General features: G+C 37.0%; 1 protein-coding gene across 1 annotated transcript; it reads left to right on the forward strand.

Moving 5' to 3' along the window:
- Window positions 1-1,819: 1,819 nt before the first annotated feature.
- b4galt6 (UDP-Gal:betaGlcNAc beta 1,4- galactosyltransferase, polypeptide 6) lies at window positions 1,820-20,989 on the forward strand. The gene is made up of 9 exons (XM_051139472.1): window positions 1,820-2,673; window positions 7,245-7,361; window positions 8,052-8,165; window positions 11,395-11,516; window positions 11,607-11,723; window positions 11,857-12,044; window positions 16,096-16,218; window positions 16,425-16,526; window positions 17,519-20,989. Exons 1-9 carry the CDS (start codon window positions 2,559-2,561, stop codon window positions 17,664-17,666), a joined length of 1,146 nt encoding a protein of 381 aa, XP_050995429.1. The 5' UTR covers window positions 1,820-2,558; the 3' UTR covers window positions 17,667-20,989.
- The last annotated feature ends 909 nt before the right edge of the window (window positions 20,990-21,898 follow it).

Below are 21,898 nucleotides of genomic sequence, written 5' to 3' on the forward strand. Positions count from 1 at the left end.
AACATTTAGCAATCAGTGAGAGCTTACTGAAAAGACTTTAAGTAGTATTAATTATTATTAGCATATTATTGGTATGTGTCAGGATCCTGCCCTGACTGTCTTGTCTTTGTTTAATGTTTCTCTGTTTGTTTTGTGTCTAAGCCAGGGGTCACCAAACTTGTTCCTGGAGGGCCGGTGTCCTGCAGAGTTTACCTCCAACTTTCCTCAACACACCTGCCTGGAAGTTTCAAGTATACCTAAGACCTTGATTAGCTGGTTCAGGTGTGTTTGATTAGGGTTGGAGCTAAACTCTGCAGGGACACCGGCCCTCCAGGACCGGATCTGGTGACCCCTGGTCTAAGCACATGGTTCTGTCTCTGTTTGTGTCTGCCATGTGCTCCTCTTGTCCCACCTCCTTGTTTCCCCTGGTCATGTCCCCTTGTTTAGCTCTGGTCCTCATTGGTCCTCATGTGTGCTGCTCCATGTATTGGGTCCCTTTCCCTTGTGTCTTGGCTGGTTCGTTTTGGTGTTTACCTGTTTCTTGGGCCAGAATATATCCTTTGATCTTGTGCCAGAATATATCCTTTGATCTTGTGCTAGTTTTTTTTTGATCTTGCTCAAATCATTTTGGATATCTTATGTAGCTATTTTGTTTCCTTGTTTCGGATGTCTTCTTTAGTTCTGTCTAGTTCTTTTTTAAACTCTGCAGGAAAGTCGATCTCCAGGAACAGGGTTGGACACCCCTGTGTTATTGTATTTTGGTTTGGTAGCTGTTGACATCATACAGACCAATATGAAGTTAATATGCAGTCCAACTCAGTGCATTTTAGAAACACTCTTTTCCGAGACTGCAGAGAGTAAATAGGTCACGTGGCTGTGTTGTGAACTAGCTATAGGGCAATTTCAGAGGTTGTTAGTAGTCCTGTCTTATGTTCTCCCCAGTAACATAAACCTCAATTAGCAGGCATGGACAAACTCTGTCCTGGAGGGCCAGTGTCCTTGAAGAGTTTAGCTCCAACCCTGATAAAACTCACCTGTCTGTAGCCTTCTAGTAATCCTGAAGACACTGATTAGCTTGTTCAGGTGTGTTTGATTAGGGTTGGAGCTAAACTCTGCAGGGACACCATCCAGCTACCAAACAGTAGCTCAAATGCAGATATAGTTGTTAAAAATGTATAGGGTAGAGTGGGGGAAAACGCCCTACTTTAGGACTGTGTAATTTTTTTTCTGTGAAACAAAAGTTAATTGTGTTCAGAAAAGTTATAGTTTAGTGACAATGACATAAATTATAAACAAAGTATGAACAATATACAAAATAATAGCCTATTTGAAACATTTTGTTAGCTGATGGTAACGCCCTACTCTTCTCATATCATATATAACTTTGATGTTCAAAAAAAAAAAAAAAAACAAGCTTTTTTTTAAAATAACTAATTGTGAAATCCGTTTTCTCTCTGGTGCATCACCAGTGTAAGCTTCATGGTGAAAACTCCTACATTACTCAACGTAGTTCATAGTTACAATAAAAATCTATCTTGATCTTGTGGTTATTTTGGGAAAAGCGGTGGGGGTGAAATTTTTTCACCCGATCTGTTCACAAACTGAAAAGAAAAAAACGTAACATAGTTCTCCATATTTCCTTGCATTTGTTGCACATTATTATCATGGAACGATGTATAAAATAGTTTCATAGCAAGGAGCTCAAAAACATGTTTATTAAAATTTAAAAACATCTTTGCCAATGGCAAGAAAATACATAGTGGCGTGCGTTGCTTATATTGTAAATCAGTTATATTGTTTCTATCAGCATTTGTAATCTAATGTTGAAGACTTTATGCACAACTTCGGTTTGTCGAGGAGACCTTTATTTTGAAAACATTCCTCAAGCGTGAGCCACGATGACGCCTTTTCACTGGCAGCCATTTTGTAGGTCACGCCTACCGGAAACGGTGTCTGCACCTGCACCGACAGCAGAACCGAAATCGAAGGAATCCCGGTCGAGTCCCGTCACGTTTCGCTCGTCTCTCCCACTCCAACCCCGGTCACCGCGGTTTCTTGTGCGGCCGGGTCGAGCGCCTTTTCCCGCCGCCGTGTCGGAGGACTGATCGCTGAAGCGTGGGGGGATTTTCCAGAGAGCGGGGGGAAGAGGGAGGAAGGGCAGGTCCCTCACCATCATCACTTTCACTCCCTTCATCATTTCCAAACATCATCATCATCAACGCGACGAGGCGTGTCTGCGTTCGCTAGAAAGAAACATCCCGGAACACTAAAACCAGCAACGGCACCCAACAAAATGCATCGCGTTGACCGAACGCCGAGCCCGGTCGCCGTTTGATGTAGCACGTTTTGTTATTTATTTATTTTTTTTGATCTGGAAATTTCTTGACTTTGTTGAGAGAGAGAGAGCGAGCGAGCACTGCGGCCTTGCATCCAGCTGAATGAACGATGCGGACTTTACCAGCACCCTGATTTAGCACCGCATTTTCCACGGATGACCGTTTCAGTACACCAAACTGCGTCTCTTTTCTCCGATCTGCGTGTTTTTATGGGAGTGACGGATAGCTAGTAGCCGAGATAAAATGTGGAAGTGGAGGCGGCTGATGCGGTTGTCCAACCGCTCCTTAATGGCCTTCATCTTTTTCTTCTCCATGTCCACGACCTGCCTCTACTTCATCTATGTGGCTCCCGGAATAGGTGAGTCCCTCTGATAAGTCGCAGCATCGCTCATTGGGACTGATGCGATTAAACGTGTTAATCGTGTTTCATTCATCACTGACTCCAGATACTGATCACCACCTCCCGAACAAACACCAGTGACAGGTTGTGTTTAAAATCCCAGTGAGCTGCCTAACTAAACAGCCATTATACTGTGATGCTCAGAACCGCTATCGCGTATCCTGTAATGACCAACAATACCGTCTAGTTAGGCGGTTCACTAGGATTTGGGACACAGGAAAGTAAGATTTGGCCGTTTAATTCACCAATAAATGGTTTATTGCTAGCTTAACGGCCTGTTTACCCAACAACTATTCTGTCCATATTGAATTATGGGCTGTTGTTGTGTTCATGTGAAGCTAAGTTGGCTAAACTCCATGACTACAGTACGTTTATCTCTTCTTCAGCCTTATTTACCATAGTAACTGAAAATAACGGAACTTATGTTATAGTGATATTTGTAGTTTGAATATAAAAACAGCTGTAACCGTGTGTTTGCTCATTGTGATATCTATAAAACAAAGTAGCATTTATAAATTAGAACCAGTGTCTATACACTTCCAGTCAAAATTTTTTGAACAGTAAGTTTTTGAAAGTCTCTTCTGCTTACCAAGCCTGCATTTATTTGGTCCAAAATACAGTAAAATTTAGAATTTATTTTTTTCACTATTTGAAGTAATAATTATTTGAATATATTTTAAAATGTAATTTATTTTTGTGATTTCAAAGCTGAATTTTTAGCATCATTACTCCAGTCACATGATCCTTCAGAAATCATTCTAATATGATGACTTGCTGCTCAAAAACATTTATAGTTTGAGTATATTTTTTTTCAGATTTCTATGAATAGAAAGTTCAAAAAAACAGCATTTATGTTAAATAAAAATCTTTTGTAACATTATAAATGTCTTTATTATCACTTTTGACTTTATCGTCAATTTAAAGAATCCTTGCTAAATAAAAGTATTAGTTCCTATACCCCACCCCTCTATCATGTTTCTTGAGCTGCAGATCAGCAAATTAGAATATTTTATGAAAGATCATGTGACACTGTAGACTGGAGTAATGATGCTGAAAATTTAGATTTGATCACAGGAATAAATTACATTTTAAAATATGTTCAAATAGAAAGCAGTTATTTTAAATAGTAAAAATATTTCACAGTATTACTGCTTTTGCTGTGTTTTGGATTCGGAATGGAATTCTTAAAAAACATTAAATCTTACTGTTCAAAAACTTTTGACAGGTAGTGTATATGCAGTATTTTCATTACGAATACTGTGTTTACTAGGGATGCAACAATACAGTTAGTCCACGGTTCAATAGGTTCCGTGGTTTTCGGTTCGTTTTTTATAGCTTGCCACATCCGAGTGTTTTTTTGCATCTAATTAACAACAAAATACCTCTGTAAACCTCTGTACACTAGAAAAGCGTGGATTATTAAACGTCTGCTTTAATATTCTTTTGAGAGAGGTATTATTTTTCAAATTTTAAGCAAAATAGGATGGGTTTCATTCATACTGGTCGCCCTCTAGCAGAAAATTCACATCAAAGAAGTAGCACTGATTACGTTACATTCCAGCTTCTCTAATATGGAGGTCGTATCCTTTGGAGGTCGCATTCTCTGTAGGATGCGTATGCGGAGTGTCCTCAAGCCTAGAATTAAATGAGACGGCCTTCGTAGGACAGACGGAAAAGGAAAAAGAAAGTATCACGTTGCTATGACAACACACTAACAGTCTACACTGGACTCAACAATTGTTGTCACGCCGCGGCCGCCTAGTTGCGCTCTACCACTAAGTAAATAGAGGAAAATTATTTCTAAACTTGGAAAGTAATTTGAAAAGAAACTGTTTTTTACTTGTTTTATTTTATTGCGTGTTTGAGGAGCTGCAGCGTAAGTACAACTGACATCTGTTACAGAAAAAAGGAGGACAAAAATTTATTAGTTTTACTTGTTATATTTAAACACCACATCGTCGCTTGTGTTTGCATCTGCCGACATCGCAATTTATTCTCACATAAACAACGACGCAAAGAATTGTGGGTTATCTGTAGCAGCGAAGGATACACTGCATGCATCCTCCGCATTCGAAGGTCGCATTTGGAGTGTCCTACTTGCTTTTCTGAAGTGAGACAGCCTTTATGACGTATGTAGCCTTCGAATGCAGCCTCAGGAGGGTGCATCCTTTGTAATGAGACATCCATGGATAAAGGCATAACGTTAAACGCCTTGAATGATGAAATGTAAAGACAATAAACACTGTAATACTGTATGGTTTATTTGTGTTCTTCAAGCCATCTCGAGTATTTTTATAATGATTTTCATAATGATATTTGTAAGCCACAATCGACATGCAGTGTAGAATATTGTCTGCCTCATTCTATGATAAGAAGCCACATCAGATCACAAAAGAAAGTTATTTCAAACATTCGAAGTAAAACTAAGTTATAATGCTTTCTTTTGTTGGACAACAGGTTTAGAAAGGCTTATCATTGCATTTCATTAGTATGGAAGATGCTCTGCGTCTTCTGCTGTTGCTTTTTCAAATACAAGCGCGGAAGCGTTTCCTCATTTCAGCACGTGAAATCATGGGCACACAGCAAATTTCGAGAGAAATAAAACAGGGAAATTATTTAGTGCAAAACCAAAAAACCGCAATTCACAAGCGCATATTGAACTGTGGATGTCAAACCGAATGGTTCGATATTATATTGAGTATTGTGACATCCTTAATGTTTGTCCTTAAGAACTGAATGTAATGGTTTTGTGGACATAATAGCACATTATATACAATTTACAATAAAAAGATATAGTTAAAGTTTACATTGAATTCAGGTAGTTTGAGTTTGGATTAATTATTTTACATATTTGTTTTTACCTTTTATATTTGTCTTTTAAATATGGTTAAGTGTTCTACCAAAGTCACCAAGCATTTATGGTAAGGTAAAATATAATTTAATGTCATTTAAAACATGTATGTCATATATTTAAATATACTCATAAGCATGCATTTGTAATGTTACGTTTGCTATTTAGAATGTTTAAAATAAATAAAATGTAATATCAAATAATGCAGAACAGGGAAAATTAGAATCTAGTGCATTATTTGTAACGTTGACTAATATACCAAAGCGCAAATGAAAAAAGAAAAAATTAAGACATAATGATGTAAAATGTACTTTAATGTTTAATTTGGCATTACGACAAAGTAAGCTCTCATGTATTGGGATGCTCACAGATGAAGTGTATCTTAACACACTTGCAGTTTGTCTTGTCTTGCTTACCTGAATGTCTACACAAACCGTATGAGCAGCTATAATAATTAATTTTCAACCTGACTGTTGTTGTCCTTATAGAAGAACTAAGGAGTTTCACTGCCTTCTTGGCAATCACAGTTTTGTTGATTTGTGGACATGAAACAGATCAGCCTCCTTCAGTGTCCTTTTTCCAAAATCTTTATCTAGAAATCCAGGCAGCCCTCCAACACATGCCACTACACCGACAAAACACAGCCAAATCCTGTTTAATAGCTCTTGCTGTATTTGTATAATCAGTGCCCAAGTAAGGTAATGCTTTTTCCTCATCGTTGTTTGACCAGCGTTCACTGGACTGTATCTAATGTATAAAGAGCTCTGGGCGGTTAGGAAGAACCAATGTGTTTTTTTTGTCCTTAGGCCCAGGTTAATTTTTTTCTACTATTAATGGCTGCTGTTTATATTCTGGCTTGAGGTTTTGTGTCAGCTTTGAGAATCTAGCTGTAGTTTCCACACAACAAAGCTAATTGTATAGCCAAATAAACCTTTTTTAAATTTCTAGACTGTGTTTTAGAAATATTTTTACTACTAGTGGATGACCAATGTAGGTTTTGCAGTATATCAGTGTGGATGTATAGACACTATGTCTACAAATATATGTGAACAACCTAATTTGTTCATCCATTTATAGTGGAATGGCACGTTTTAGTTTTGAGTGTGAGGATGTGTAAAGCTTGTCCTTTATGTGCCATGCAGTAACCAAAAGATTTTCCTCATTTAGATTGGTCTACACAGATGTCATGGGTTTGCATTTATGTGCCTACATAGACTTTCCCATCGGAGGATATGAAACTTCCCTTCAGACCTATAGCTGATATTCAGCAGTAGACGTTCTGCTGATCTCTGTTCATTTCTCCTCTTATCTGGACTCGGAAATGTCTGATTCAGGAATGCTGACACAACCACCGTTGTATAGTATTTAAATTAAAACCACATCACACTGACAAAAACTGAGGCTAAACCGCAGATGCTTACAATGATAGGAACTTGTAGTTTCGACCATTTTCTCACAATGCTGCTCTTAGGAGTTTTTCTGTGAGAGGAAGAGGTTTTCGTTTTTCGAAACGAAAGCCTGCAGTTTGGGTGTCCGCATACAGCTGTTTTACCGTGTGGAAATTTGCATATTTCTGTTATGATTGCATTCGATTACGCTCTTTTTTTTTTTTTTTTTTTTTTTTCCTCTTTATGTCTTTTGGGAAATTCATTACATGTTCTCTTACTCTCTTTTTCAGTCAACACATATTTCTTCATGGTACAGGCTCAGGGTATCATGTTACGAGACAATGTGCGGACCATTGGTCACATGATCAGGCTATACACCAATAAGAACAGTACTCTCAACGGCACAGGTAAGAGTAAATCTCCCTTCCTTCACAATAACATTGACCAGACTGATCTTTGAATTAAACACTTTTACAACGGCCCTGGTATACTTAATGTTTTGCTTTATGTAGTGTACACTATTAATCATAAGTGTGGACAAGTGCACACTAACTAGTGAACTTTTGTTTTTGAGTGCACTGCTGCCCACGAGGATACAAAAATCAATGAAAACAATGATCGAAATTACACCATGCACATTGTTCACAAGTCAGGAAAGGAAGTATGCTTTCAGTTTAATACTTTCTGTTTCGGCTTCATGAGGACAATTTGACCTTATTTCCTCACTTAATGAATGTCCCTGGTCTCACTGTGAACTATTCATCAATGTTGATCCACGGCAAGAAACAGTCCTTGTGATCTTTAATCAAAATGTAATAACTTGGGCTTCTTCTGAAACAAAAATGCTCTGGTGTCATAGACTCTACATGCTTTTAAATGATCCTAACCAGTAGCTAATTAGCTTTTTAGACACAGTCATTCAGTCTGGCTTATTTATCTATTTTTTACCGTCCAATCAATTTCCAATGGATAAAATCAAGTGCCATCCCAGCTTTTTTCACATTGAATACGTTTTCACTGATAAATAAGTCACTTTACACTGACTTTAGCAATTCACACTGACTTTAATGTGCATCTCTCTGTCTTTGTTTTAACAGATTATCCAGATGGAAATAACTCTAGCGAGTATATCGCTCAGCCAACCACATACCTCCCTGAGAACTTCACATATGCTCAGAACCTGCCCTGTCCCGAACGGTTACCTTCTATGAGTAAGTCTTGAGTTAAACAATGCGTTTATTTTACTCAGAAATGATCTGAATAAAGTTTGACGTTGCTAAGATAATGATTCAATATTCAAGTAAGTATAAAAACACGCCAAAGGGCACAAATACTAGATAAACGTTTGCTGTAATTAAACTGACTTTTTTTGGCTCTGAATCACATACTTTTCTACTGTACAGTAAATAAAAAAAACAGTATGGTTTTCTTCCCACAAGCGATCAGGATGGTAAACAGATTGCGCCCCTCCACCCCACATACACATATTAACATTCAGTACATCCCTACTTACTTATCATTGTTATAGCACACTGACAGCTAGTCATCTGTCAAGGTGTTTTCTTAGTTGAGTACTTTATTAAAGAGATGGTTCAGCCAAAAATGAAAATTCTGTCATTAATTATTCACCCTCATGTCGTTCCAAACCTGTAAGACCTTTGTTCATCTTCAGAACACAAATTAAGATGTTTTTGATGAAATCCAAGAGCTTTCTGACCCTGCATTAACTATTTCCATGGACTATTTTATCGATGTCCTTACTACCTTTTTTGGGGATTGAGCGTGTCAGTTGCGTTGCTGTCTATGCAGGGTCAGACGAACGCTCTAATCATTTCCTGGTTTTATAAAGCCCCTGCTTTATAATACGCAATGGGCTCAGATTGGTAGGCTGGCCCAGTGTGTTGTGATTTGCTCTGGCTGTATTGTAAACAATGGCTTTGTCAATATTGCTTATCAATTTGAGCCCGAATGAGACATAAAGAATATTAGTGAAGACGATCACACAGAACCCATGCAAGCACAGCACTTACAGGATGTTTCAGAATGGTATGTGGTTTTGTTTGTTCTTGTCTCATACTTTTAGATACGCTGTGATTTGTAAATGCTACTGTTTATGTTAGCTTTTAATATACAGTTTTATCCTGATTAAAGCTTTTAATACAGCAGGATACATTTTCACTTCATAAAGTACTTATTTTGTAATAGTAAGAAGTGTTTGCCAGCAAGTATTGCTCAAGACCATGGCAACTGCTTGCTTTATAACGCTGATTTTGAAACTTGTGAATCCATTGAGCTGTTAGAAGACAGAATCACAATTCATATATAAATAGATTTTTTTGTGCACCCCTGGTTTTGACGCCATGGCAACAACTCCTCCTCTTCTTGCCTCGCCTTTGTTGCATGTTCCTGGGGATGGGGTTTATGTTAATGTCTGGGTTTGTGATGTCACCAATCTGGGAAGTAGCTCGTTGTAGTCCCTACGAGCCATTTTTGTAGGCATTAAAGTGCATAAATTAGGGATGTTTATTTCGGTTGTTTTTCCTAACCGACAGACAACGCTTGATAACTGATTATTAACCATTAACCAGACAGGATTATTTTAAATTAGATTATTTTAAATTAGAATTTAATTATTTTAGAAAGGATAAGGGTCTGTGACCCATTAAAAGAACCAAAATTTGTTTTCCACGGATTAATTTTATTTTATATGTGCAAAAAGCAGCAAACAACAGAACATGAGGATTCACATGGACATCACATTATGCACCTGCAGCGCTTCTGTGAACCGAGAAAAACTAAATAAAGCTAGGCCTATACACTAAATATTTTTACGTAGTTAACAAAACAAAAGAAAAAACTGTGCAACAAATCGCTGGTATGCAGAGTTTTGGTTAATTTTTGTGCTGCGGGTAAGGCATCCCTGAAAACGGCATCCTATTTTTCTTTATTTTACAAAAGCGCAAAAATCAGATTTTATTGTGAATGTACACAAATGAAATCATACCGTTTACAGTTTTCATCATCTGTATGGCTAGGAGTCGTTTCCATTGTTAGAAGGAAAAAAATCAAGTGGTTGCGCTGGCCCCGCACGCACATGCACAGTTAAGCATTGCTAACTTGACAATGCAGCCTTTTCATTATTATAATAAAATACAGTCAGCCAAACATATTGAAAAATCACACTGCTTAATCGTTATCAACGTACTGCCGTGATATTATGCCAAACAATTTGTTTTATGTGGATATTGGAATGCGATTGAAGTGCAAAACTAGGTTTACGTAACAAATAATATTTTGGTGTTCAGATACATCTCGAATAAGGAAACATTTGAATTTGTGTCGTATGAGAGACCCAACATTAGTCTCAGTTTAATTCGTTTTGGCTTGTCGTTTAGTATAGCCTAGCTTATATTTTTCATTCTTGTTCTTTTATGAATACTGTTTGTTTTTCCTTCCTGTCAAAAATGCTATTTTATTTTAACCATCCAGCAAATGTTTTAAAATATTTTGATAAATTGCTGAAAAAAATATTTACTTTTTAAACCATTTAACTGATTGTATTAATCGGTCAGAATTCTTTGTCGTTTAACAGTTAACCGGTTAAAATGAGCTTCCCTAGCGTAAATTTAAAAGACAGTAATATCTCTGTTTGCATTGAATTTAGCCTTTGCAGATATTGTTTATGTTCAAACAGCAACATTACTCACTAACTAAAGTTAAAAAAAAGTTCAATCACAATCAGCCACCACTTTAGTGTTTTTGTTGTATGTATTTTTAATGCGCCACGTTATGCTGGTGAGGAACTGTATTTGTTTCTGTGTGTATAAAGAGAAACTTGAAGCAACGCCAACTTATGTTTGTAGGTCACACGACAATGAGCGCGTCAACATGATGAATGCAGTATGTCTAGCTTACATTCATACTATGAAGAACATATTTTTTTAACGGTGTTTAACTAATTACTTCTTTAAAGTAAGTACCTACTCAGGGAACATGCGACTTTGGATTGGCATTTTTCTTATTTCAACCCCTATTTATTTATTTTTATTTTGCTAGTTCATTGTGGGATTGCCGTCTCTGTGAAGGATAAATCTGGTGCTCCTTTAGCCTTTGGCCAAAAGAAGGCTTTCCAAACAGTCTTAGAAGGCAGCATAAAACAGCCTTTGTTTGGGGCTATGCTGCCTCTCTAAAATCTCTCTATCCAATTAGCTTCTTAATCTAGACTTCTCAGGTTTAATATGCTTTGCATCTCATTCATCTCTGTGTGAGGCACAGCTGTCAAATTGGGTGTCAAGAACTTTTTTTTTTTTGGCTAGTCTTCACACATTTTTTTATGCCAAGTGCAAGTTTTGCAAGTTATAAAGACTGTTTCTTCTCAGAAATCTCTTTCCAAGTAAGACCTGTTTTTACTTAGTTTCTTGTTATTGTATTTCCTTGCAGAGGGTCAGATGGAAGTGAACATGACAGAGGTTCCTATGGAGGAAATCGAACTGAGGCTCAAACATCTGGACATTCAATTTGGAGGCCACTGGAAGCCCAAAGATTGCAAACCACGCTGGAAGGTGTGTCACTGTTGTAAATACATTATTCAAAAAAGGTCATTCAGGACATCAGCGTGACTGTTTTGTGTCTATCTCTCTTGTTTCTTTCAGGTGGCCATTTTAATCCCTTTTAGGAATCGCCATGAGCATCTTCCCATTCTCTTTCAGCACCTCGCCCCTATGCTCCAACGCCAACGCTTGCAGTTTGCCTTTTATGTCATTGAACAGGTGCGCACATACACTATTTTGATGCAGTACCGTCATCCACTGATATCTGACCTCAGATTGCCAGTATCATGTACCAGAGAAAATTAATCAACAATCATAATTTTTTTTCAGTCATGTGTTGGTTTGCTTTCAGATGGGTACTCAGCCGTTTAACCGTGCCATGCTGTTTAACGTGGGCTTTAAAGAGGCCATGAAGGACCTGAAGTGGGATTGTGTGGTGTTTCACGACATCGATCACATCCCAGAAAACGACCGTAATTACTACGGCTGTGGTCAGATGCCTCGACACTTCGCCGCCAAGCTTGACAAATACATGTACATGTAAGTACTAGCTTGCTTGAGTTATTGTCTTTTCACTACTTTTACCTTTCTTTTTTTGTCATTTTTGCTGATTGTGATTTAATGTTTATTTTCCTTATTGCCTGGCTCTTGATGTTCCAGGTTTTGAATGCAGCTAAGCTGAGTTCAGTTTTTCAAAGTGCGTATTTTAAACAATTCAAGCCTTGTGTTTTAAACAATCCCAGTGTTATAGGGCACATATTGCCGTGTTTAGGTCGTGTGTGAGTGTATGAACTGTTACGATGTTATCCATCGCCTGTAGAACCTTGCAGATCCTAATGTATATAACCAGTGTCTGTGTTGTTTAGTTAGTTGGTTGTTGGGAGTGTTTGTGAGGTATTATCTTTCTAATTACTCATTATGCAAAATCCACTTTTACATGGTGTTTGGTCATAAATGTGTCTTGGCAGTGTGTGAACACAACCACCCTACATTGATCAAAATCCACCCACTCCTTATTTTTTTTATTCCCCATTAAACCAAATTAGTTTTTAGGACCGACTGTCCTGCATTACCACCATAGTTTCTAGGGTTCTCTTCTGATCACCAAGCCTGCATTTTTTAAATTCAAAATACAGCAAAACAGTGATATTGTAAAATATTTTATTTAAAATGACTGTTTTCTATTTGAATATATTGTAAAATGTAATTTATTCCTGTGATTAAAGCTAAATTTTCAGCATCACTTCGGTCACATGATCCTTCAGAAATCATTCTAATATGCTGATTCGCTGTTCAAGAAACTTAAAAAACATTTTTTTTTTTTTTTTTATTTAGCAAGGATGCTTTTAATTAATCAAAAGTGATGTTAAAGACATTTATAATATTATTTCTATTTCAGATAAATGGTGTTCTTCTGAACTCTCTATCAAAGAAACTTGAAAAAATTCTACTCAGCTGTTTTCAACATAATAATAATAATAATAAATGTTTTTTTTAGCAGCAAATCAGAATATTAGAATGATTTCTGAAGGATCATGTGACTGGAGTAATGATGCTAGAAATTCAGCTTTGAAATCAGAGGAATAAATTACATTTTAAAATGTGTTCAAATAGAAAATAGCTATTTTAAATAATTGTAAAAAGTTCAAAATTGTACTTTTTTTTTTTTTTTTTTTTTTGTTTGTTTGTTTGTTTGTTTGTTTTTTTTTGTTTTGTTTTTTTGTTTTTTTGCTGTGGTTTTGATCAAATAAATGCAGGCTTGGTGGGCAGAAGAGACTTTAAAAAAATCCTAAAAAAAAAACTTTTGACTGGTAGTGTTCTATTGAATGGTTTAATAATTGTAATTACATATGATTTTCAAAATTATTCAACTATTTGTTGAATATGTATAACTCAATATTTTAACTAACTGCAGAAGCTGAATAATCAAAGTCTACTGATTAATCAGTGAAACAATCAACGATTAGTCATTAGTATTGCATCAGAAATGAGTGATGGAAACACCAGAAGTCGAAAAATCCCTTAATTCACAAAAAAGTTTTTACGCTCGCTTGAGGTGGTTTTTGAATTGTGCAAAAAATATGGGTGATATTTACTGGCTTCTACTTTCTTAGTGATATTTAGTGGCAGTTTATCAGGAAGTGATGATTTTGTTCTGTTTGACTCGCTGGATGGAAACAGTGCTTATTTGCAAAATTCAGAACTTTGGATGGAAACCCCTCTACTGTCTCGAATGCAATCCTGGTGTTCTGTGTTTGGATGTAAGACTGAACATAAGAGTCTTAATTTTCTCATGACATCTGAGCCACTGAGGATGCAGTTGATTACTTTCATTTTTGAAGGCGATGTGCCTCAAAATCTACCAAAAAGCATGTGTGTCTGTGCAAATCTTTTCACTCCAGACTGCTTTGTGAATGAGAGGCAATACAAGGCAGTGCTTAGCAAACTTTTTAACCTTTATTTTTTGCAAATGGACTCTGAAAACTCTAGAAATACATAAATGTATCAGATGTCCATGCCAAGATATCCTGGTTCATTTTCATAGGGGTTTCGTCTGCCAGAGTCTCTCTTCATCTGTGTCTGGCTCTGGTTCATACATTACAGCTGAACACCAGTTCTCTCACTCTCATTCATGTTGCTTCTACTGACTGTTTATTGCTGTAGGTATGCAAAGCAGAGATGTATACGCTACGCTCATTTGCATTTAAACTGCTACACGCCAAAACTGCGTGTAGTTAGAGCTTTTTTAGATGTGCCCAGAAATTACATTTTCCAGATGTTATAATAAATTATCTGTGGGGTATTTTGAGCTGAAACTTAAGACACATTCTGGGGACAGCAAAGACAATATTACATCTTTTAAAAAGGGTCATAATAGGTGCCCTTTAATGTAAAATGAACGTATTCACTGAACCAAAGAGAAAAAAATATTTTCATTCAGCCAAAAACTGGATACATTTCAAAAACCTGTTGAAAATATAGTCAGGAGTGTTCAAAGCTTAACCTTTAACTTTCCACCTTAACCTACAGTTTCATCTTGTGATGTTTTTCCTTAGAAGTCATCTGTAGATTTACAGTATGTTAGGGTGTCACTTCCTTTATCACAAGACGTGAACTTGTGAACTTTTTGCTTGCAAAACTAAATTGACTTAGGTAACCAAAACTACAATATGCTAAACTTGTGGTTTCAGGGTATATTTATATTCAGGGTGTATTTACATTGATTTGAATGTGCTTTTAATTTGGCTAAGTTTCGTAAAGAACATTAAGCTTGTTTGGCTATCCTTGTGCTTTTATGCCACTCTTTTTTTTTTTTTGACATTTCAAAGAAATGAAACATTTCACTTTTCCTCATTCATCAAATTCATCATAATATCTGTCCAGATCTTTTTAATGGACTTCATTAAACCTAATGTGTCTTCTTTTTTTTTTTTTTTTTTTTTTTTTAAGATGTTAAGGGCCTGCAAAACCCTGCGTATCCTAAAAGGTTCATGAACCCCCTGACTACTTTTTCTGAGATATTAGCAGAGGCGTTTGCACATCATAGATGATAATGTTAGCATCCTTTAGTTTTAATTGTTGGAGAAACTGGTTAATTTTGAGCTTTTTTGTGCTTTTTTTCATCTTCCTGTTTAAAAACTACATTGTGTTGACGTCACAATTTGTGACGTGGCAACGGACTGTAGTACTTCGATGATGCGTTGGTGTCTAATAATTATTCATCAGGCTGCATGTTCTTAAAAGTTAATAGGTGCAAAAGCACATTCATATGTTTTCGATGCATAGTGCAAAAGGCTGTGCATTTATTTGTGGTGTTAACTTAATGGGAGGAAATGAAACTGTCTGAATCCACAGTTGACTCTCTCCCCTCCTCCACTTCCGCTCCGCAGTGAACCACACCCACTTTTACAGCATTTTTTAAAAATGTGGTGAGAACCAACCAGTGCTGAAACGGGGTTTCATGCCCGTGTAAGTTCACGTCCTGCTGTATTGTATCTGTACTAAGTTGCAAACGCGAGGGTTGTGGTTCATCCTTGCTTGTGTTTTTTCTTTTTTTCTTTTTTCTCCATTTTCACAGCAGTTCATAGAACTTTGTTAGGTAGGACTGAAATGCTTTAGGGACATGCAGATTTTAGGGCTGTTTGTTACGCAGATTATATCATTTGTGTAATGAGGTATAAACACAGCTCTAATTGCCTCTCAAAAGTGTTTGAGGTAGTTGGAGAATTTACCCTTATTTTGCATGTGACCAAGGACTGATTAAAGACCCCATGGTGCAGCTTTGCTTGGGTTGAGTTTGAAAGGACAGTTGTTCCTCTGAACATATTCTGGTTGAAAGCAAAACTGCTTTGCGGAGACTGCAAGGAAGTACTTGTGTGCTATATTTCCTTATCGCCTTGTGAAGAAATCTGACAGTCTGTACTATTAAAAGATTTTTTTTGTTGCCTATTGCTTTCAAGTGATTCCTGATGGTAAGGTTTGTTTCTTTTTTTTAGTTTCCCCTGTTCCTTTTTTTTCCTTAAGAATGTTTTACAAATCATGGCATGTTTGCAGTGTTGTTTGCTAAGTGTGAGTGTTTGTGTGTTTTCAGTCTTCCCTACAATGAGTTTTTCGGTGGAGTCAGTGGACTTACAGTTGAACAATTCCGCAAGATCAACGGCTTTCCCAATGCATTCTGGGGCTGGGGTGGAGAGGACGATGATCTCTGGAATAGGTCAGTTATGTTTATTTAGTAGGATGCTTGTGTGTTCCTAAAAGCAGCATAACAAGTAGTTTATATCTATCCAGTTACTTTTGTGTGACAAGCAATTGTTGCTGCACCATATTGCTGTGTGTGACTAAAGTAGGTATCATGTTATCATAAACAAATAGATGTACATGTAACACAAATCTGTGTGTGTGGGTGGGTTTCTTTTTCAGGGTTCATTATGCAGGTTTCAATGTGACCAGGCCAGAAGGTGATATTGGGAAATACAAATCTATCCCCCATCACCACAGAGGAGAGGTGCAGTTCCTGGGGAGGTCAGTGTGCACACATATACACAAATACTAGGGGTTATACTTGCAGAAATATGTATGTATATATATATATATATATATTAACTAATGTAAACTACCTTTCAGATGTTTAAGATGAGAATATGTAAGGACTTGAAACTTGATATAGCAACAATGTATTAAACTGATCGAAAGTGACACTAAAGACATTGTTCCAAAATATATATTTCCTTTTGAACTTTCTATGCATCAAATCAGTGTATAATGATTTCCACAAAATATTAAGCTTTTAAATAACAGTTTTGTTGTTTTCAACATTGATAATAACAAGAAATGTAGTGGCCAAAGTAGAGGCCTTTATTTATGTAAGCCAACTTTTTCTCGTTTTGCTCAAAGTAGCTCATTTTGACAAGGTAAAAAGGGTGTTTACACAACCATTGAGAATCTTTAACCAAAGTATATTATAGACTTTTCAATAAGACCCTAAAGAATCATATCAACTTGTGGAAAATGGACATCCGATGACCCCTTTTAATATTTCCCAAGCTAATTCATTCAGTGCGATTGCTTCTTTCTACGTGTTTGCTGGTGGCAGAACCAGCACTAGTAGGAAAGCCTGACATAAATAAATAATAAAAAAAAAAAAAAAAATCAGGAACTACGTGCTTAGCGGTGACTCAGGTTGACAATACTGAGGAAGCACCTGAAGGAAAATTGTAACTTCCTCAGTCTCCCCGTTGTTTACTCCCAATTTTGGAAGTTAGGATTTAAAAAGCATTTTCAACCCTCCAAATCTTAATTTTTTTTGTCACTGCATTATTCAGTCTTTACCTCTGACCTGCTTACACTCGACCTGACCTTAAAAGTTGTATTCATCTGTTTCTGTGTAACCCAGAGTGGACTGACCTACGTGTGACAAAAACATATTTGCGGTCATACGTGTATAGATCGTTACATATTGTAGCAGATTATCTCAAGGACACGCTAACCCCCGGTTCATCTCGCCCTCCTCTCAGGTACAAGTTGCTGAGATACTCAAAAGAGCGACAGCATCTGGACGGCTTGAACAATCTCCAGTACTCTCCGGAGATCTCTCTGAGCAGCCTGTATAAGAACATCACGGTCAACCTGAATCCTGAGCTCGCCCCCATAGCGGAGTACTGACAGGCCTTTGACCCTCCCGAGTCAAAAAATGTGATGTATCTATGCCAAATGCCCTTAAAAAACCGGAGCGAGGAGGGCAGAGGCCTGTCTAATGCACAGTTAGTTGCGTGACGTGAGTGTGTGTGTATGTGTGCGATTACTGGATCATATCTGTGATTAGCGTGACTGCGTGCGTTTAATTGCATGTTCCTATGTCCATGCTGGCTTTAGCGAATCAGATCACAACACATTTCAAAAAAAAGGTGGGGAGTGCCAGCGTCAACAAATCAGATGTTTACTGCGAAGCCTTAATTGAATTTTATAGGCTATCAAACTCTGTAGATCCAGTCATCTGTGCTTACATTGTAGAAAGCTTGGTTTTACATTGCAACAGCACTCTTGACGCCAATAGACGTTTTGTCATCTTCTGTTAGTATAATTTTTGATACATATCTAGCGTTTTTTTAAACTGATGTCAATGCCGTTTAAATGGATGTATTTTAAATCTGTTCTTCACTTCAGATCGTTTTGTTCTCGTATGACGATATACATTTCACCTCGGTGGCGTGTTATGGGTTTGTTTTTTTGAAAATCCCATGGCTATACAGAAGGCTGTGACAAGTTGCATGCATAACCCAGACTCCCCTGTAAATATCTGGCCTTTTAAACAATGCTTTAGCTTTGTTCCCCTCAAAAGACGCCTGTGATTCCAGTGGAAACACTCTTCTTTTTGGCAGCTATTTGTTGTTTTTGATTTTTTTTAATTTTATTAATTTTTATCTTCAGTGATTCGGGACACATGACCGAAGGAAAAACAAAATCAGCGATGACTAGAATGCAGGAAACTAATCAAAAATGACATACAGATATTACTTGCTGCATGCCTTAATTTATTTTTTGTTACGCGATTATTTTGTGTCTTAAACTTTGATTTTTAGTCACCATTGAATGTGTTTTTTTTTTTTTTTTTTTTCGCATTTTGTTAATAGCATAATCATTCTCATGTCTCGCTTTTGAAGTGCACTCCATAGTAGCGAAAGAAGATGTGATTGAGGTGTTTACGAGTCGGGCGGTCGGTCGGGTTCGCAGCTGCTAAAGCCAAAACGCCCTCGCGCAGGGTTTGGCGTGTGTCTCAACCTGTGTTTTTGTCTGTTTGTGTGTGAAGTACTGGGTGACGTTGCGCTCCGGTAGAGCCGAGATGAGAGAGCGACGTCGCCGTTGTTCTTGAAAGGCATTCGGAGTAAACTTGGGCCATGACGACTTTATGCTGTTAAAGTTTCGAGCATTACAAGATGTCAGAAAACTGACCTTTTGTTGGTACATGTTTGCCTTTTGTATATAATTTTCATTTTTTGGAGTTGTCGATATAACATTGCATAAATTTTTTTGTGTACATTTTAAGTTATCATATATAAATATATATATGTCCTGAAACTGCTGTTTCATATCCTCTCATGCTGTCTGTGTGTGCGTATGTGTGTGTCCACTCAGAAAATTACACATTGAGGGCAAGATTTTGTCGCTAACTGCGATGCTAACTTTCTGACACTTAAAGTTGAGACACAACTCACAAAAATGTTTTTTTTGTCAGTTCTTTCCATCTGCATGTCTCTAAAGTGTAGTTGAGCCATGGCTTCTCTTTGATCTTTTTCTGAGTGGACGTCATCAGTACAGCCCCCTCATTTATGGTGACCCCGACGTGATCTCCAGTGCCCAGTCTGTTGTTTACAGTCTCTTCTTAAACCATCAGACTTACAGTTAGGTCTAATCAGACCTGTTTACTGTGGTTACGGGTTCCAAAAAAAACATTTGACCAACTCAGACAAGGAATCGAAGAATGCTGTCATGTACTGAATATGATATGGAGGGGCTACTGGTGCCAAAGTGCGCTTTTCCTCGTCTCTTTCGCTTTCCTCATCTTTCTGCATTGTATAATCAAATGTAGCTCTAGGACATCAGCTCCACCTAAACTTTTTGATCCGGTCACATTGAGTGTGTATTCAAGTGAGTTTGTGTATATGTCCAGTGTGAGAGGATTGTTGTAGACTGACGGCTGAAAAACCTCTCCACCGTACAGGGCTGAGAAATTTACATAAGCAAAGTTTAGGCAAAGTTCGCGTGAAATATGGAGAGCCGAGCTATTGGTTTACGCCCTGTGTTTGTGTTGAGGCAGCCGGTGAAATATAACCACTTAATAGGTGTTGTTTAATGTACAAATAGAGGCATTATAGACTGGGTTTAGGCTTTTGAGGAGGGAAGTGTGGCTTATGAGCACTAGTTTCCAGAATGCTCAAATGAACAAGTGTCATTCCACCTTCACAGTGCACTGTTTTCTTGTTTTGCAAGAAATTAAGTCATAATTAGTCTTATGCTGCAGTACGAAAATATGAAGTCAGATAGGCCTATTAGGGTTTAATCTTTAGCTTTTGCACCACAGCGAAATTTTCTTTATTGGATTCACAGATTGGGACTGAAATGTACACACAAGATGCATTAAAGTGGGATGCAATATGAATACTGAATGTTAAGTTGTTGTTTTTAATTTATTTTTTTCTTTTGTGGTGGAGTAATGCCCTGTTCCCCTCATATGAAGTGTTTTTTTTTTTTTTTTTTTGTATGTATGTATGTATGTATATGTGTATGTAAAACATACTGGTGAGACTGCTCTGGTGTGTTTGGATCTGTTGGTTAGTCAGTTGTAGCTTTTGAGAAAGCTTCGTTCAGTGCTGTCTGCTAATTTAGATTCATCTCATCTCATTTTTAACCCTTAACCCACCTCTCTCATAGCTGCCCCATCCTCTTGAGCTGTCTGAAAATTATCCAGAAGAAATAATAGATAGAGAATTTTAAAAGATGATTTATTCACCATTACAGATCTGTAATGTGTAGAGTGTTACATTTTTGCAGTATTCATATTCGTGCCTTGATTTTTTTTATTTTATTATTATTATTTTTTATTTAATTTTCAATTTCGCATTGTTGAGATGTGCAGTGGGGTGCGTGTGGATGGTGTTTAAAAATAAAACTGGGTGCACATTTGCATTTTCTTTTACTCGAAGCTTTTATTTCGATCTGGAGCTGTGTCTTTAAAACTAAAATTTCTGCTGGTCGTTGAATGGGAACTGAAAAACATTGAGTTTGACTTTCTTCAATGTTGAGGGTCCACTTTAACTGTAACACCAGTATGGGAAGCAGATTGTGTTGAGATGTCAGCTGCTTTGACTGATGTACAATCCTGGTTTCAGACTTCTCTTTTGTTTTGTTTTGTTTTTGTTGTTGTACCAGTCTATTCACTGCGTTTCGCTCTGTAATGATCATTAAAAGACTTTATAGTTGAAAACTTATTCAGAGTCTGATCTCTTTATTTGGTCTCAGGATGAGTGGGTATAATCAAGGTCTAAAATTAAAGGATTGGTTCACTTCCAGAATAAACATTTCCTGATCATTTACTAACCCCTATGTCATCCAAAATGTTCATGTCTTTTTTCTTCAGTTGAATAGAAATGAAGGTTTTTGAGGAAAACATTCCAGGATTTTTCTCCATACAGTGGACTTTAATGGGGATCAACAGGGTTGAAGGTCCAAATTGCAGTTTCAACGCAGCTTCAAAGGGCTGTACAATTCCAGCTGAGGAATAAGAGTATTATCGAGTTAAACAATTGATTATTTTCTTTAAAAAAAAAAACAAACAAAAATTATATACATCTTCACGCTTTATGTAATCATATTGGAAATTCACGTGAGGTAAGTTCTTCGTATGTTTACTTCAGTTAAACTCAAATGGTCTGACATCGTTGTTTTACTTTCTTTGCAAATTCACTTTGTAAACACTAGGTCGGTACTTCCGCCTACGTCACACATGCATGACTACGTAATATGTTAGGTCAAGCTAGTGCAAGATGAGCATTTGTGGTTGAAAAGTATATTTATCTATTTATTTTATTTTTTTATTTTTATTTTTTTATTTTTTTGCAAGATAAACCCTTCTTCCTCGAATGTGATCATTTTTAGCCCTTTGAAGCTGCATTTAAACAGCATTTTGGATGTTTAAACTCACAGGCACCATTAAAGTTCAACATATGGAGAACATTCCTGAAATGTTTTTCTAAAAAACTATTTCTTTACAACAGGATGAGTAAATTATCTATATATTTTTGTTCTGAAATTGAACTCCTTTAATTCTTGCCAATTTCTGAGTAAAGATTGTTACACCAAGTTTTTGCATGTTCACCTACGGTGTCTAGACATTTTTT

Source organism: Labeo rohita, chromosome 20 (genome assembly GCF_022985175.1).
Source record: "Labeo rohita strain BAU-BD-2019 chromosome 20, IGBB_LRoh.1.0, whole genome shotgun sequence".
NCBI lineage: Eukaryota > Metazoa > Chordata > Actinopteri > Cypriniformes > Cyprinidae > Labeo > Labeo rohita.

Bases quoted from the DNA above. Each gene is read 5' to 3' on its own strand.
- b4galt6 (XM_051139472.1), top strand. From the start codon at position 2,559: ATGTGGAAGTGGAGGCGGCTGATGCGGTTGTCCAACCGCTCCTTAATG. The intron at 7,362-8,051 runs GTAAGAGTAAAT...TTGTTTTAACAG, and splicing joins CAGTACTCTCAACGGCACAG to ATTATCCAGATGGAAATAAC. The intron at 16,219-16,424 runs GTCAGTTATGTT...TTTCTTTTTCAG, and splicing joins GACGATGATCTCTGGAATAG to GGTTCATTATGCAGGTTTCA.